Source organism: Drosophila persimilis, unplaced genomic scaffold (genome assembly GCF_003286085.1).
Source record: "Drosophila persimilis strain 14011-0111.01,24,50 unplaced genomic scaffold, DperRS2 tig00000000-arrow-pilon, whole genome shotgun sequence".
Classification (NCBI taxonomy): domain Eukaryota; kingdom Metazoa; phylum Arthropoda; class Insecta; order Diptera; family Drosophilidae; genus Drosophila; species Drosophila persimilis.
Window position 1 is genome coordinate 8,881,368 of NW_020825288.1, and position 13,825 is coordinate 8,895,192.

Here is a 13,825-nt window from a genome sequence, read left to right on the forward strand (position 1 = left end):
GCTTTCGAGTTACAAGAGTACCCTTATCAACGACTGTTCGATAGCTTTCAGTGACGATCATTAAGCGATCAGAGCTTTTGCTTAGTTTATTTGTGATTGTGAATTGATTTAGTTGCCCATGCCATAGGGAGCATCGCTGCGAACGGGGACATAGTAGTCGCCGGACACCATGTAGGCATTGACCACAGCACCCATCTTCACGGAGCTGTAGGAGCTTCCACAGCTGCTGGACACAGCGGACTCGTAGTTGCCGCAGCGCATGGTGGGGAAGTTGTCCTGGGTGACGGCCTCCGCGTAGTAGATCACGGAGCGGCTGTGGGCACAAGAGCCGGTGAGGTCAAGGCCGCAGCCGGGCTGCGACTTGCCGCCGTTCGGGTAGAACGCGCCCTTGCCGATGGGCTTCAGGAAGCCGAGGTTTCCGCCGTTGGTCTGGATAGACTCCACATACCAGGCATCGGTGGAGCTGAGACGCTTGTTGGGCGAGTCGTAGCTGAAGAGGGGCAGGGCAGGATCCAGACCAATGATGGTGTGCAGTTGACCGTTCTTCACGTTCTTGCCGGCATAGCCGGACACATGGGCGCCCAGGCTGTGGCCAATGACCATGGTGTTGTCAAGGTTGAGGCCGTGGTTGTTGCGCATGAAGTTGATCAGAGTCGCCACCTGCTCGCCGACTCCGGGAACGGCCAGCACGGATGAAGCATAATCGACGGAGCGGGCACGGCCCCAGTCGACGGCGATCATGTTCATGTCACCGTGCGAGAACCAGGCATCGCGGACACCGTAGTTGATGAACTCGTCGGCGCTGGAGGACCAGCCGTGGATGGTGAAACGAGTGGGGTTGTTGGGGTTGAAGTACGACGAAGAGATCACCGACGATGAGGCCTTGATCTCCTGGGCCCAGCCGCGGTTCGATTGGGTGTACAGGTAGAAGGTCACCGGGTTGAGGACGTTACGTGCCTCCTTCTCGGCATGGGCCTCTAGATAGGCCTCGGCCACATCCCTGTCCATCCATTCAAAGCTGCCATCGGCCTGGGGCACATACCATCCATTCTCTCCATTCTCGCGCACCTCAACGGCGTTAACTGTAAGGGGGAAAGCGGCGGGTTATTGGATGGCTTCTTGGATCTCGAAAGTCAAATGACTTCTTACCAGCCACTAGGCAGAAAGCCAAAGCCAAAAGCAGTCTCATGATCATGGCGAAGACACGTTCAACTGACGATCCGTGCTGACAAAGGCGTTCCCTTTATATGGATCAGAATCGCGCCAGATCGAATCTCAGACACTTTGAAGCGCAGCACTCGAGATATGGACACTGGATGGCCACTCACGCCATTCAAGACATCCCCGATAAGGGTCGCAAACCGCAATCGATTGGCGGCGTACTGAGGAGCGGAACATGTGTTTTTGGCAATTTGCACTAAGTAGAATGTCCATCTTGATTGCATTTATCTCAATTGCTTTATTTCTGCCCGTGTACGCCCAAGTAGTTCACGTTCCTGATATGGTTACGTCGTTACAAATGACGCGAGCTTCGCCACCATCGAAGAGGGATTATCACAGCAACTACACTCCGTCGTAGTCAATCGAATGTGTTATCAATCCGTCCAGCTACTTGTTGTGAAATCATTATTAGATATCTGCCAATAATCGTAATAGTATAAATAGACAAAAATGATTTCACTTATGGTCAATCGCCACACGTCCCCACTTGGTTTTATCTACATCCTTATAACCACAGTTATCAAGTAACTTGAACTCAAAAGTTATCTATTAAAAACAACGCTTTCCCATTCACCCAAACAAAGCTCTTTGCAAATGCGATTCAGATTTGATTCAGTAGGATTGGAGGATTGTTGAGGCCTGCCCCCAATCTCTGACGTACGGAAAAGATAGTTGGGGCGCTGGCAGCGCTTAGAACCCCCACAGCTCCGTATCATGATTAAGATAATAGTGGTACACATAGACTTCTGAATTTCTGTTCTTTATTTTATTCACTCAATGAATAGGCACATTCCTATTGTCATTCCTATTCAATCTTGCCGAAGGGCTCCTTGCTGTTCACGGGCACATAGAAGTCACCCTCGACCATGTAGGCGTTGTGTACGGCACCCATGCGGACGCTGCTGTAGGTGCTGCCGCACTCCTTGGAGACAGCTGCCTCGTAATCGTGGCACCTAATAGTTCCGAAGTTGTCCTCAGTGACGGCCTCGGCGTAATACAGGACGGAACGGCCGTGAGAGCAGGAGCCGGTGACATCCAACCCACATCCTGGCTGCGTCTTGCCGCCGTTGGGGTAGAAGGCTCCCTTGCCGATGGGTTTCAGGAATCCTAGTTTGCCGCCGTTTGTCTGGATGGACTCCACATAGAAGGCATCATCGCTAGAGAGACGCTTGTCGGGCTTATCGTAGCTGAAGAGGGGAAGAGCAGGGTCCAGACCGACAATGGAGTGGATACGACCCTTGCCAACGGTCTTGCCGGCATAACCAGAGACATGGGCTCCCAGACTGTGGCCGATGACCTCCAGGCTGTCCAGTGACATGCCGTGATGCTCGTGCAGGTAATTGATCATCTCGCCGACCTTTGCACCGGCTCCAGGAACAGCAACCACAGAGGAAGCGTAGTCAACCGAACGAGCACGTGCCCAGTCCACAACAATCACGTTGTAATCTCCTTTAGACAGCCACGACTTGGTTATGCGGGTGTTCATGTCATCGGTGTAGCGTCCAGTCCATCCATGGATGACAAAGCGGGTGCCGTGGTCCTTGTTGAAGTGGGAGGCATCAACGGACGAGGCCTTAGCCTTGATTTCTTTGCCATCAGTGGGATTGGACTTGGTGTAGAGGTAGAAAGACACGGCATTGGTGCTGATGCGGCCGTCCATTGCCTCGCCGTTGGCCAGCAGCTCCTCGGCATCCTTCAGTTCCATCCACTCGAAGCTGCCATCAGCCTGGGGAACGTACCAGCCATTCTCTCCGTTGATGCGCTCCTCAATGGGCAGGGCACTTGCTGGAAATATCGTCTCGTTATGGGCACTGTTCTTTCATCCTGTTATTTTGTATAGAACCCACCTGCTGCCAGTATAGCGGCGAGAACAAATAATACTTTCATTTTGTAATCTGACCAAATTGTGGTGTAGAGCGGCAGGAGCCTCTGTCATTTTATAGGTCCAAGCTAATCACTTTTTAATAATCGAACGAATAATATATGGGAAAGCACTTGAGAAATCTCATTTTGAAACGATCAGATAATGGTGAGATACTAAGATTAGAACTTTAGTTGATAGCAACTCATTTCCCCAGCTTAACTGATAAGTAAAGATGTCAATGTAAATTATTGTATTTAGAACTTTGACGCTGGTACAGGTATATGTCGTAAAAGGGTTCAGAGGTCCCCATTTTGATCTGTCGCTGGGTATTTGGATTCTTTTTTGTGGCTTTATTAAAACATTAATAATGATTCGAGAATAATTATAGGAAAATTGACTTAAGTGTTTACTGCAATCGGAAGAGCTTTTGGAATAATTGTTGTATTACAACGAATGTCTTCAAATTTTTGGAAAGTAGCTTTTGAACAAATTTCATTCATTTATTTTATTTCGGATGGTACTTAATTCATTTATTTCAGTTTCCTATAATAGCTAGAAATCAAGTAGTTATGACGAAACTGTACCTATCAATAACAAAGATGATTTAGTCGTATCTTTATATATTTCCTTATATATATGTACATACATATTTCCTAGACCCAACACTTTATGTGTTTTCAGATATAAAACAAAGATATGTACTTTGGTTTGAACAACTTTTTATCAATTTATTGAGTTAAAGTGGGTGAGCACAGGTGTCTCTATTCGATCACATCGAATGGAGCCTTGCTGTTGCTGTTGTTGTTTTGATGGAGCACAGATCTCTATTCGATCTTACCGAATGGAGCCTTGCTGTTCACGGGGACGTAGTAGTCACCATCAACCATGTAGGCATTGGTGACGGCACCCATGCGGACGCTGCTGTAGGTGCTGCCGCACTTCTTGGAGACGGCATCCTCGTAGTCGTGGCACTTAATGGTTCCGAAATTGTCTTCAGTGACGGCCTCGGCGTAATACAGGACGGAACGGCCGTGGGAGCAGGAGCCAGTGACATCCACACCACATCCTGGCTGCTTCTTTCCACCGTTGGGGTAGAAGGCACCCTTGCCGATGGGCTTCAGGAATCCCAGTTTGCCGCCGTTGGTTTGGATGGACTCCACATAGTGGGCATCATCGCTAGAGAGACGCTTGTCGGGCTTATCGTAGCTAAAGAGGGGAAGAGCAGGGTCCAGACCAACAATGGAATGGATACGACCCTCGCCAACGGTCTTGCCGGCATAACCAGAAACCTGGGCTCCCAGACTGTGGCCGATGACCTCCAGGCTGTCTAGAGACATGCCGTGATGCTCGTGCAGGTACTTGATCATCTCTCCAACCTTTGCACCGGCTCCGGAAACAGCAAGCACAGAGGAGGCGTAGTCAACGGAACGGGCACGGGCCCAGTCCACAACAATCACGTTGTAGTCACCGCGGGACAACCAGGCCTTGGTGATGCGGGTGTTCATGTCATCCTGGGCGCTTTGGGTCCAGCCGTGGATGACGAAACGGGTGCCGTGGTCCTTGTTGAAGTGGGATCCATCGATGGAGGATGCATCGGACTTGATTTCCTTACCATCAGTGGGATTGGACCTGGTATAGAGGTAGAACTTAACAGCATTCGTGCTGATGCGGCCTTCCATTTGCTCTCCTCTGGAAAGCAGCTCCTCGGCGTCCTTCAGGTCCATCCACTCGAAGGTGCCATCGATTTTGGGAATGAACCAGCCATTCTCGCCGTTGATGCGCTCCTCAACGGGAAGGGCAGTCACTGCAAATGTTTTTATTAACGGGAGTGTCCCTTTAGTGGAATATTTGGAGAGAACTCACCTGCTGCCAACACGGCTGCTAGAACAAATAACACTTTCATGGTGGGGGCTAAACCAATTGTGGTGTTCAGTGGCTATTCCTAGCCTTTTATACACCCCCAACTAATCGCCTTTTAATACAAGTAAGCACTTAAGAACATTTTTTGTCCAATGATCAGATAGTGGCGTTACCCGGATTAAAATTATCATTGATAACAGTTCATGTCCACAGCTTGTTTGATAACCAGAAAAATCAAAGAAATCTTTTCTACGTGAGTTGTAGCTTGGACACTCAGGTCTTTGACAATCTTTTGGGGTACCCCATTTGAATACCCTTTACTTGTACAGGTGTAGACCATAGCGAGTAGGACAAGAAAGGAAGTTTAGCTTGAAGGGTCCAACCTTTTGATATCTTAGCAGATTCGCACATGTATTACAAAAATAATTTCATTTTGACTTGCTTCCACAACACTAATTCTCCGTCGGTGGGTTGGACGGGAGAAAGGCTTGCACTCCTGCCTGGGATCCGCGCGTAACAGCCTTCTGCTGGTGTCGCATGGGACACTTGATGGTGAAGTAATTGCATATCAACGTCCAAATATAATTTATTCAATTTGGATAAACAAGAGATCTGCGAATACCACAAAAAGCGCCTTTGGGAAAACATAGCCCAATCAAAACATTCTTATAAGAGTACATTTTCAGATAAGTAAAAACAAAGATACTTGGGCTCAGAACTTTTTATTTGTTGGGTTCCTGTTATGGAGCACATGTCTCTATCCAATCTTACCGAATGGAGAATCGCTGTTAACGGGGACGTAGTAGTCACCATCAACCATGTAGGCATTGGTGACGGCACCCATGCGAACGCTGCTGTAGGTGCTGCCGCACTCCTTGGCGACGGCTGCCTCGTAGTCGCCACACTTGATGGTTCCGAAATTATCCTCAGTGACGGCCTCGGCGTAATACAGGACGGAACGGCCGTGGGAGCAGGAGCCAGTGACATCCAACCCACATCCTGGCTGCGTCTGGCCGCCGTTGGGGTAGAAGGCACCCTTGCCGATGGGTTTCAGGAATCCCAGCTTGCCGCCGTTGGTCTGGATGGACTCCACATAGTGGGCATCACTTGTCGAGAGACGCTTGTCGGGTTTATCGTAGCTGAAGAGGGGAAGAGCAGGGTCCAGACCAACAATGGAATGGATACGACCCTCGCCAACGGTCTTGCCGGCATAACCAGAAACCTGGGCTCCCAGACTGTGGCCGATGACCTCCAGGCTGTCCAGAGACATGCCGTGATGCTCGTGCAGGTACTTGATCATCTCTCCAACCTTTGCACCGGCTCCGGGAACAGCAAGCACAGAGGAGGCGTAGTCAACGGAACGGGCACGGGCCCAGTCCACAACAATCACGTTGTAGTCACCGCGGGACAACCAGGCCTTGGTAATGCGGGTGTTCATTTCGTCCTGGGCGCTTTGGGTCCAGCCGTGGATGACGAAACGGGTGCCATGGTCTTTATTGAAGTGGGATCCATCAATGGAGGATGCATCGGACGTGATTTCCTGGGCAGAAGTGGGGTTGGACTTGGTGTAGAGGTAGAATTTGACAGCGTTCGTGCTAATGCGGCCCTCCATTTGCTCGCCGCTGAAAAGCAGCTCCTCGGCATCTCTGAGATCCATCCACTCAAAGCTGCCATCGAGCTTCGGAATGAACCAGCCATTCTCGCCATTGACGCGTTCCTCAATGGGCAGGGCAGTCACTGCAAGTACTTGTATTAGCCGGAATGTCCTTTTAGTGGATTATTTGTGGAGAACTCACCTGCTGCCAACAAGGCTGATAGAACAAATAACACTTTCATAATGCGGTCTTACCAATTGTGGTGTCCAGTGCCAGGCACTCCTGCGTTTTATAGACCCCCAACTAATCGCCATTTAATAGAAATAAACATCTTAGAGCTATATTTGGACAAACTTTTTGATTGTGGAGTTACCCACAGCGAGGTAGATAAGATGGTATATCTTTGGGAATATCCCGTACTTGTAAAATAAAGACCATAACAGTGGTACAAAAATGGAATTTTAACTTCAAGTGTCGAAGTTTCTGATACCTTAAGAGTTCGATCGTACTCATAGCGGCTTGAAATGGGAAGCAATCATTTATTTTTTTTCGAATTATTTTCAAGTAGGGAATATTGTTTTCCAACATCGTTTCTTAACCGTTTATTATTACAGAAATATTTACCAAAAATTAGTTATTATTCAACGCATAATATCCATTTATTTTCCACTGGCAATTCTGCCAGCAATTTATAAAACAGATATATCTTCAGCGAACTGAATCATCTTTAGGGATACATGTGTGTGTCGCAGTTTCACATATGTATATTTGATCGGTGAATGCGTAATATAATGTTAATACAGCTGAAAAGGATCTGTGCCAAATATTTAGCGACAATTTCAGGGCTTGCGCTTAAACAAAACTGTTACAGATTAGAAGAAAATGAATAAAAAAATAATTTTTTCATCAAAAAGATATCAAAATTGATTTTGACAAGAGAGACCGTACTTCACATTCGAGAAAATCCTGAGCAAATTATACAGACTGACATCTTTTCCAAAGGCATACAATAAATTTCGCTATAATTGAAAAGTCTATAAATTCATATAGAATTCCCTTCTTTGGATAACTGGCAAATCTTTTAAATAGATACTCGTAACCATATGGATAAGCCCCCATAAGTATACAGCAGAACCAGTCTTTGATAGAGCCATACTACAATAAAACATCTACTGAACAATGCTTGTTAAATCAGCTAGGAAATCAACGTGAAGTGCCGGAGTGAAGTCATAAATTTCCACAAACTCTCGATGACGAGGACTAGTTTACGATCTCAATCAGCGTAAACGATGGCTATCTTAATAGGTGGTTGGACGACCACAAGGTTTATGGCTTGATTGGTCTGATAGAGAATTTCATTGAAGAACTGTCAAGGCAATTCCTGAACCATTTCCTGAGTGATATTTCAGAAATCGTTTGGGTCAGATTGATTTTAGGTTGTATTCATGTTTATTTAGTGAATCATGCCGAAGGGGGCCTTGCTGTTTACGGGCACATAGAAGTCACCGGCAACCATGTAGGCATTGGTGTCGGCTCCCATGCGGACGCTGCTGTAGGTGCTGCCGCAATCCTTGGCGACGGCTGCCTCGTAGTCGTGGCACTTGATGGTTCCAAAGTTGTCCTCTCTGACGGCCTCGGCGTAATAGGTAGTGGAGCGGCCGTGGGAGCAGGCGCCAGTGACGTCCAGGGGGCAGCCGGGCTGGGTCTTGCCGCCATTAGGGTAGAAAGCACCCTTGCCGATGGGCTTCAGGAAGCCGAGAGTACCACCGTTGGTCTGGATGGACTCCACATAGTGGGCATCATCGCTAGAGAGACGCTTGTTGGGCTTGTTGTAGCTGAAGAGGGGAAGTGCGGGGTCCAGACCGATGATGGTGTGCACCTGGCCGTCGGTGTTCTTACCGGCATAGCCAGCAACATGGGCGCCCAGACTGTGGCCAATGACGTACAGGGAGTCCAGGGACATGCCATGGTCGGAGTGCAAGAAGTTGATCATTTTGGCTACCTTCTTTCCGGTGGCGGCGACGGCCATGACGGAAGTGGCGTAGTCAACGGAACGGGCGCGAGCCCAGTCAACGACGATCACGTTGTAGTCTCCGTGGCTCAACCAGGCGGCGCGGATGTCCTTGTTCATGCTAGCGGTGTAGCTCTGGGTCCAGCCGTGGATGACGAAGCGAGTGGGGTGGGCAGCGTTGAAGTGGGAGGCATCAATAGACTTTGTGCTGGCGGTGATCTTCTTGCCCTTGGTGGGGTTTGAAGAAGTGTACAGGTAGAACTTGACGGGCACGGTGGTCAGGCCGCGAGACTCCAAGAGTTCCTGCTGCTCCATCCACTCCTCAGCGACGTCCATGTCCACCCACTCGAAGGTGCCGTCCAGCTGGGGAACGTACCAGCCGTTCTCGCCATTGACGCGGTCAGCTTCCTCCAAAGCATAGGCCGAAGCTATCAGACATAATGATAATTCGTTAGTTAAGGAATGTTTAGGGGTATGATTCTAAAGGCTCACCGGCCAGAGCACAGAACGCCAACAGAATAATGGTCTTCATGTTGTTGTATAAACGACAACTGATTGCTGAATAGGTCGACACCTTGCTCTTTTATAGGGCAAACCGGTGGCTACTTATCTGCTCGAGATTAGGCGCGCCTGGTGGTGGACCTTACTATAATATACATACGTATAACCATCTGATAGCACCCCCTCTGCAAGGGTTTTTTTTGGAATCCGAATCAGATGGCATATTTATCTGTTGATTGACTTTCAATCGACTTTTCAATTGCCTTTCATTCCGTCGTGATTCGCGAATATTATTATTGTGCTGTGCTGGGGTCTGTCAAGTGTCTAGCCAGAATGGCCCCATGGTAATTCGGGTTTATTTTGGGATCAATGGGACCTAGTCGCGTCAAAAGTACGAGTACCTTAGTGGCCCCCCCCCCGAGTCGCACAAAGAATGGACGTAACCAGCAGTTTTGCCTATCTGTCGGCAGCTATCAATTACACTGGGAGGCCCTCTACCACCCATAGAACCACTGACCGCTGTCCAACGTAATCTCATGTAAGCCACGACAAGTGGGTTTAATTGTTTATGCCATTAAATGGGCATTTAATTTAACACTTCATTGCTTTTGAGGTGCCTCGGCTTGCCGTATCTCGCTGCGGAATCTACTCGTATCTACGGTGAGGAAAGCCCTTCCAGTCGATGTTTCCTGTAACAATAGTTCTGTTCGGTACATTTAACCTGGCACCTGGGCATTAATTGATTTCTCACTTGTTTTTAACTTGGAGTATCACGTTAATTGGGGTGCTTGAAAATAAATTACATCACTTCTGTTCGTCGGAAAAAACGGCTGCATACTTTCAGGCACCGTTTGATGGACTCTTGTGCTGCTCCACAGCAAGATAATTCAATTAATAACGCAAATATGACCACGAAAAGGGAGAGAAACCACAACCAAAAGTCCCAGCCCTTATTTTATTTGCCCGGAGTTGCCTTTGTGGACACAGGACCACATAAGCAGAGGACCGCAGAACCACAAGCCCCCCGAGGAGTTGGGTGGCATCGAAGTCGATGACAGATTCAATGAACATTTCAAATTAATCGCATTTTGAAAAGTGTCGCATTTCATGTGGCACGTGCCCGGGGACTGATAAACATTCGGCTGCGTTTGATTAAGCAAATTAAATGGCAACACGGGCCAATTTGCATATCCAATTTGCCCCACGGGAGCGCATTCACTTTGCCGGCATTTGCGGGGGGATTATGTCATCGTGAGTGGGCCACAGATCAGAGAAACATTTGGGGAGCTAGCGATAGCTGGAAATCGCATTTGGCCACTGGCTTTGGGCGGACGGACCTCAAGCCACAAATCCACAAATCAAGGGTCGACACAGGCATAATAGGGTTTTGGGATCTTGGCCCACAATAAAATTCAATTTCATCCTGGGGCCGGAAAAAACAATAAATTCCGGTGCCCATAAATAAGCATTTGAGGCAAATAAATATTGTTGTTCTTTTGTGTGGCGAATTCAAAATGCTCTCTCGGGGTGAAGGTTAACCATGACATGAATATAATTCCCTTATCTTTCGAGGTGCTCCAGGCGCGCCACATATAGTCCATCAGATGATTAACTATCTGAAGTTGAGCCGTGCGACCGCAATCATCCTCAATCTTCATCCTCACATAGTAAGCTGCACATACTTTTACGGAAATTTGCACTTGGCATACTTCTAGCCATCTATCGACATGGGCTAATTGGGGCACAAGGACTGCCTGCCAGGCAGACGTCTCCGTATTTAAATAAGAGACAGAGACAGAGGCAGGAGCAGACAGAGCTAACCACTTGCCACACAAGCTTCATCCCTCCCTCTTTTCTGGCGTGGTGGCAGGCAACTACAATGTAGATGTTGTGGCTGTTGACTTTGCCCCGAGCAAAATTCCGCCTGATGGCTGCTCATTAATTATAATTACAAACATGCCGCAAAAAGTGGCAAAACGCTTCTGACGACATTGCTAAAGATAAATGCGGTTTTTGGGGTTGAGGCTAAATCAGTCATGACTGAAGACCGACATAGACAAGCGCAAGCACACCGAGAAAAAGAGGAACGAGTTCAGCAAATGTATTTTCATTCCTGGTCTTGGCTGAGCAAATGCTGAGATGCGAAATTCCACAAGTATTTCCTGCCCCTTAAGGACGCAGCTTTGTTCACCATTTCCCGGCTTTTTAGTAGCAGCTGGATACTAACCTTTTTCCACTGCAGTGCCATTGAGCCTATGTAAATGCATTTGGACGCGCCACGCTTTGTGGCAACTTAAGATATACTTTTCCATCCCGAAAGGCTACCTGCTGTGTGGGGTTTTTAGAAGGCATTTTCGCCCACAAATTGGGCAATGAAAAGATGTTCAAAAAGCTTGGTGAAAAGTCCTAGGCTTTCACTTAAATTTTGTACCTTTCTCGCATCACCTTTTCCATTTCGCTTTGCCTCTAGTAGCTGGAAATTTAATTTATGGAACACCATTAAGGTCTTAGGTATAATATTCGCCTTAAAATACGACTTGAATAGATATTCACCCCACACAAAGTTTAAACGCGATTCTCGGAGCGATTTTCCCGAATGGAGTGAGATTTTTCAGTTTGCTTTAGATTTTTGTTTTATTGTTCGTTTAGTTAATCATGCCGTAGGGGGAATTGCTGTTCACGGGCACATAGAAGTCACCGGCAACCATGTAGGCATTGGTGTCGGCTCCCATGCGGACGCCGCTGTAGGTGCTGCCGCACTGGTCGTTGACAGCGGCCTGGTAGTCGCCGCACTTGATCGTTCCGAAGTTGTCCTGGCTGACGGCCTCGGCGTAATAGGTGGTGGAGCGGCCGTGGGAGCAGGCGCCAGTGACGTCCAGGAAGCAGCCGGGCTGGGTCTTGCCGCCATTGGGGTAGAAAGCACCCTTACCGATGGGCTTCAGGAAGCCGAGGTTGCCGCCGTTGGTCTGGATGGACTCCACATACCAGGCGTCGGTGGAGCTGAGACGCTTGTTGGGCGAGTTGTAGCTGAAGAGGGGAAGTGCGGGGTCCAGGCCGATGATGGCGTAGATCTGGCCATTGGTGTTCTTGCCGGCGTAGCCGGAGACGTGAGCTCCGAGACTGTGACCGATGACATAGAGGTTGTCCAGGGACATGCCGAAGTCGGAGTTCAGGAAGTTGATCATGTTGGCGACCTTCTTTCCGGTGGCGGCGACGGCCATCACGGAGGTGGCGTAGTCAATGGAACGGGCGCGAGCCCAGTCAACGACGATCACGTTGTAGTCTCCCTGGCTCAACCAGGCGTTGCGGATGGCCTTGTTCATGCCAGCGGTATAGCTCTGAGTCCAGCCGTGGATAACGAAGCGGGTGGGGTTGCCGGAGTTGAAGTTGGAGTTATTGATGGAATTGTAATTGGCTTTAATCTTCTGGCCCTTGGTGGGGTTTGAGGAAGTGTACAGGTAGAATGTGACGGGCACGGTGGTCAGGCCGCGAGACTCCAAGAGTTCCTGCTTCTCCATCCAATCCTCCGCAACATCCTTGTCCACCCACTCGAAGGTGCCGTCCTGCTGGGGAACGTACCAGCCGTTCTCGCCATTGACGCGGTCAGCCTCGTCCAAGGCGTATGCCGAAGCTGTCAGATATAATTGTAGTCCGCTATATAAACCATTATCAGAAGTATGATTACAAGGACTTACCGGCAAGCGCGCAGAGTGCCAAAAGAATAAATGTCTTCATGTTGTTCTACAATCTACACCTGATTGCTGAATAGGTCGGTGCCGCTGTCTTTTATAGGCCGAATCGGGCCACTTATCGTCAACAGATTAGACTCGCTTGGAGGTGGACAAACTACTTAGAATACAACCATCTGATAGCACCCCCAGTTCAAGTGGTTTTTGCGGTTTTGATGGAATGCCGAATCAGATAGGATATTTATATCTGGACTGTCGCTCCTCTATTGCGTTCCATAATCAAATGCTCCAGCTTTTCACGAAGGTCTGTGAAAAGTCCAAAGCTTTTTCTTAAGTATTTTGTACCTTTTTGGCAGTGCCTTTTTTTGCTTTTCCCCCTGTGGCTCTTCAGAAAATTGAATTTATGAAATAGCATTTAGGATTTTTCCAGCCAGCTTTTTTTTCGTTGGAAGCCTTTGTTGTGGGCTGCTGTTTTTCCACCGAACATAATTTTCAGTCTGAGAGCCGGCTAAACAGAATTACGCGCCAACTAAGCCCAAAAAATCTGATTTGCTTTTCATTCCATTCCCACCCTCCGCATTGGCTGTGCTTTGTCTGGAAATCTACGATATTATTAGGCTTCCTGTGCTCCACACATATACTCCTATTTGTGTACGTGATGCCCGTCAATATTTTGCATTTTATTTCCATGTTCCTTCGGCTGCCTGCGGGCCCTGCTTCCTCCTTTCATTTCGATCTGGTGCCTGCTTTTCTCAATATTTTGTTGTATTTTATTGGCTGAAGCCATTAAAATATTCAACGACGAGCGAGAGGCTCACGCCAGCATGTAATTATTTTGCGTGCTTTTGGCATTCATGGCACACTTTTCCATGTCTTGTTAATACAAAATTGATGAGCTGTTCATTAATCAACTGCCAAACCAGCTGCATATACGAGTATGTGTGTATCGATGGAAAAATTTTCGATTGCCAGTCGCATGTTTAATGATGTGCGACCGATGTTTGGGCTAGAAACTTTGTATGCAAGTGGAGCCCCAGAGTCCATAACTAAAATTTAAGTTTATAGGAACCATAATTTTAGGACT

The 13,825-nt window shown here is 48.1% G+C and overlaps 7 protein-coding genes across 7 annotated transcripts in view; 1 reads left to right on the top strand and 6 right to left on the bottom strand.

Annotated features, from left to right (window-relative positions):
- Positions 1 to 13,825, top strand: part of LOC6587304 (RYamide receptor) — a 41,590-nt gene that overhangs the window by 10,179 nt on the left and 17,586 nt on the right. The gene's annotated exons all lie outside the window — the stretch shown is intronic.
- Positions 46 to 1,203, bottom strand: LOC6587186 (phospholipase A1). The gene is made up of 2 exons (XM_002012963.2): positions 1,150 to 1,203; positions 46 to 1,082 (listed from the first exon to the last, which is right to left on the bottom strand). The coding sequence occupies exons 1-2, from the start codon at positions 1,193 to 1,195 to the stop codon at positions 109 to 111; spliced, it is 1,020 nt and encodes a 339-aa protein (XP_002012999.1). The 5' UTR covers positions 1,196 to 1,203; the 3' UTR covers positions 46 to 108.
- Positions 1,980 to 3,108, bottom strand: LOC6587177 (phospholipase A1). The gene is made up of 2 exons (XM_002012964.2): positions 3,069 to 3,108; positions 1,980 to 3,006 (listed from the first exon to the last, which is right to left on the bottom strand). The coding sequence occupies exons 1-2, from the start codon at positions 3,106 to 3,108 to the stop codon at positions 2,027 to 2,029; spliced, it is 1,020 nt and encodes a 339-aa protein (XP_002013000.1). The 3' UTR covers positions 1,980 to 2,026.
- Positions 3,785 to 4,991, bottom strand: LOC113564910 (phospholipase A1-like). The gene is made up of 2 exons (XM_026984276.1): positions 4,949 to 4,991; positions 3,785 to 4,889 (listed from the first exon to the last, which is right to left on the bottom strand). Exons 1-2 carry the CDS (start codon positions 4,986 to 4,988, stop codon positions 3,910 to 3,912), a joined length of 1,020 nt encoding a protein of 339 aa, XP_026840077.1. The 5' UTR covers positions 4,989 to 4,991; the 3' UTR covers positions 3,785 to 3,909.
- Positions 5,664 to 7,189, bottom strand: LOC6587211 (phospholipase A1). Its single transcript, XM_002012965.2, has 3 exons — positions 7,165 to 7,189; positions 6,742 to 6,843; positions 5,664 to 6,682 (listed from the first exon to the last, which is right to left on the bottom strand). Exons 2-3 carry the CDS (start codon positions 6,779 to 6,781, stop codon positions 5,703 to 5,705), a joined length of 1,020 nt encoding a protein of 339 aa, XP_002013001.2. The 5' UTR covers positions 6,782 to 6,843; positions 7,165 to 7,189; the 3' UTR covers positions 5,664 to 5,702.
- Positions 7,962 to 9,083, bottom strand: LOC6587205 (phospholipase A1). Its single transcript, XM_002012966.2, has 2 exons — positions 9,044 to 9,083; positions 7,962 to 8,979 (listed from the first exon to the last, which is right to left on the bottom strand). Exons 1-2 carry the CDS (start codon positions 9,081 to 9,083, stop codon positions 7,994 to 7,996), a joined length of 1,026 nt encoding a protein of 341 aa, XP_002013002.1. The 3' UTR covers positions 7,962 to 7,993.
- On the bottom strand, positions 11,668 to 12,815 carry LOC6587637 (pancreatic triacylglycerol lipase). The gene is made up of 2 exons (XM_002012967.2): positions 12,748 to 12,815; positions 11,668 to 12,683 (listed from the first exon to the last, which is right to left on the bottom strand). Exons 1-2 carry the CDS (start codon positions 12,785 to 12,787, stop codon positions 11,698 to 11,700), a joined length of 1,026 nt encoding a protein of 341 aa, XP_002013003.2. The 5' UTR covers positions 12,788 to 12,815; the 3' UTR covers positions 11,668 to 11,697.

Bases quoted from the DNA above. Each gene is read 5' to 3' on its own strand.
- LOC6587186 (XM_002012963.2), bottom strand. From the start codon at position 1,195: ATGATCATGAGACTGCTTTTGGCTTTGGCTTTCTGCCTAGTGGCTG. The intron at 1,083-1,149 runs GTAAGAAGTCAT...TCCCCCTTACAG, and splicing joins GGCTTTCTGCCTAGTGGCTG to TTAACGCCGTTGAGGTGCGC.
- LOC6587177 (XM_002012964.2), bottom strand. From the start codon at position 3,108: ATGAAAGTATTATTTGTTCTCGCCGCTATACTGGCAGCAG. The intron at 3,007-3,068 runs GTGGGTTCTATA...CGATATTTCCAG, and splicing joins CGCCGCTATACTGGCAGCAG to CAAGTGCCCTGCCCATTGAG.
- LOC113564910 (XM_026984276.1), bottom strand. From the start codon at position 4,988: ATGAAAGTGTTATTTGTTCTAGCAGCCGTGTTGGCAGCAG. The intron at 4,890-4,948 runs GTGAGTTCTCTC...AAACATTTGCAG, and splicing joins AGCAGCCGTGTTGGCAGCAG to TGACTGCCCTTCCCGTTGAG.
- LOC6587211 (XM_002012965.2), bottom strand. From the start codon at position 6,781: ATGAAAGTGTTATTTGTTCTATCAGCCTTGTTGGCAGCAG. The intron at 6,683-6,741 runs GTGAGTTCTCCA...AAGTACTTGCAG, and splicing joins ATCAGCCTTGTTGGCAGCAG to TGACTGCCCTGCCCATTGAG.
- LOC6587205 (XM_002012966.2), bottom strand. From the start codon at position 9,083: ATGAAGACCATTATTCTGTTGGCGTTCTGTGCTCTGGCCG. The intron at 8,980-9,043 runs GTGAGCCTTTAG...TATGTCTGATAG, and splicing joins GGCGTTCTGTGCTCTGGCCG to CTTCGGCCTATGCTTTGGAG.
- LOC6587637 (XM_002012967.2), bottom strand. From the start codon at position 12,787: ATGAAGACATTTATTCTTTTGGCACTCTGCGCGCTTGCCG. The intron at 12,684-12,747 runs GTAAGTCCTTGT...TATATCTGACAG, and splicing joins GGCACTCTGCGCGCTTGCCG to CTTCGGCATACGCCTTGGAC.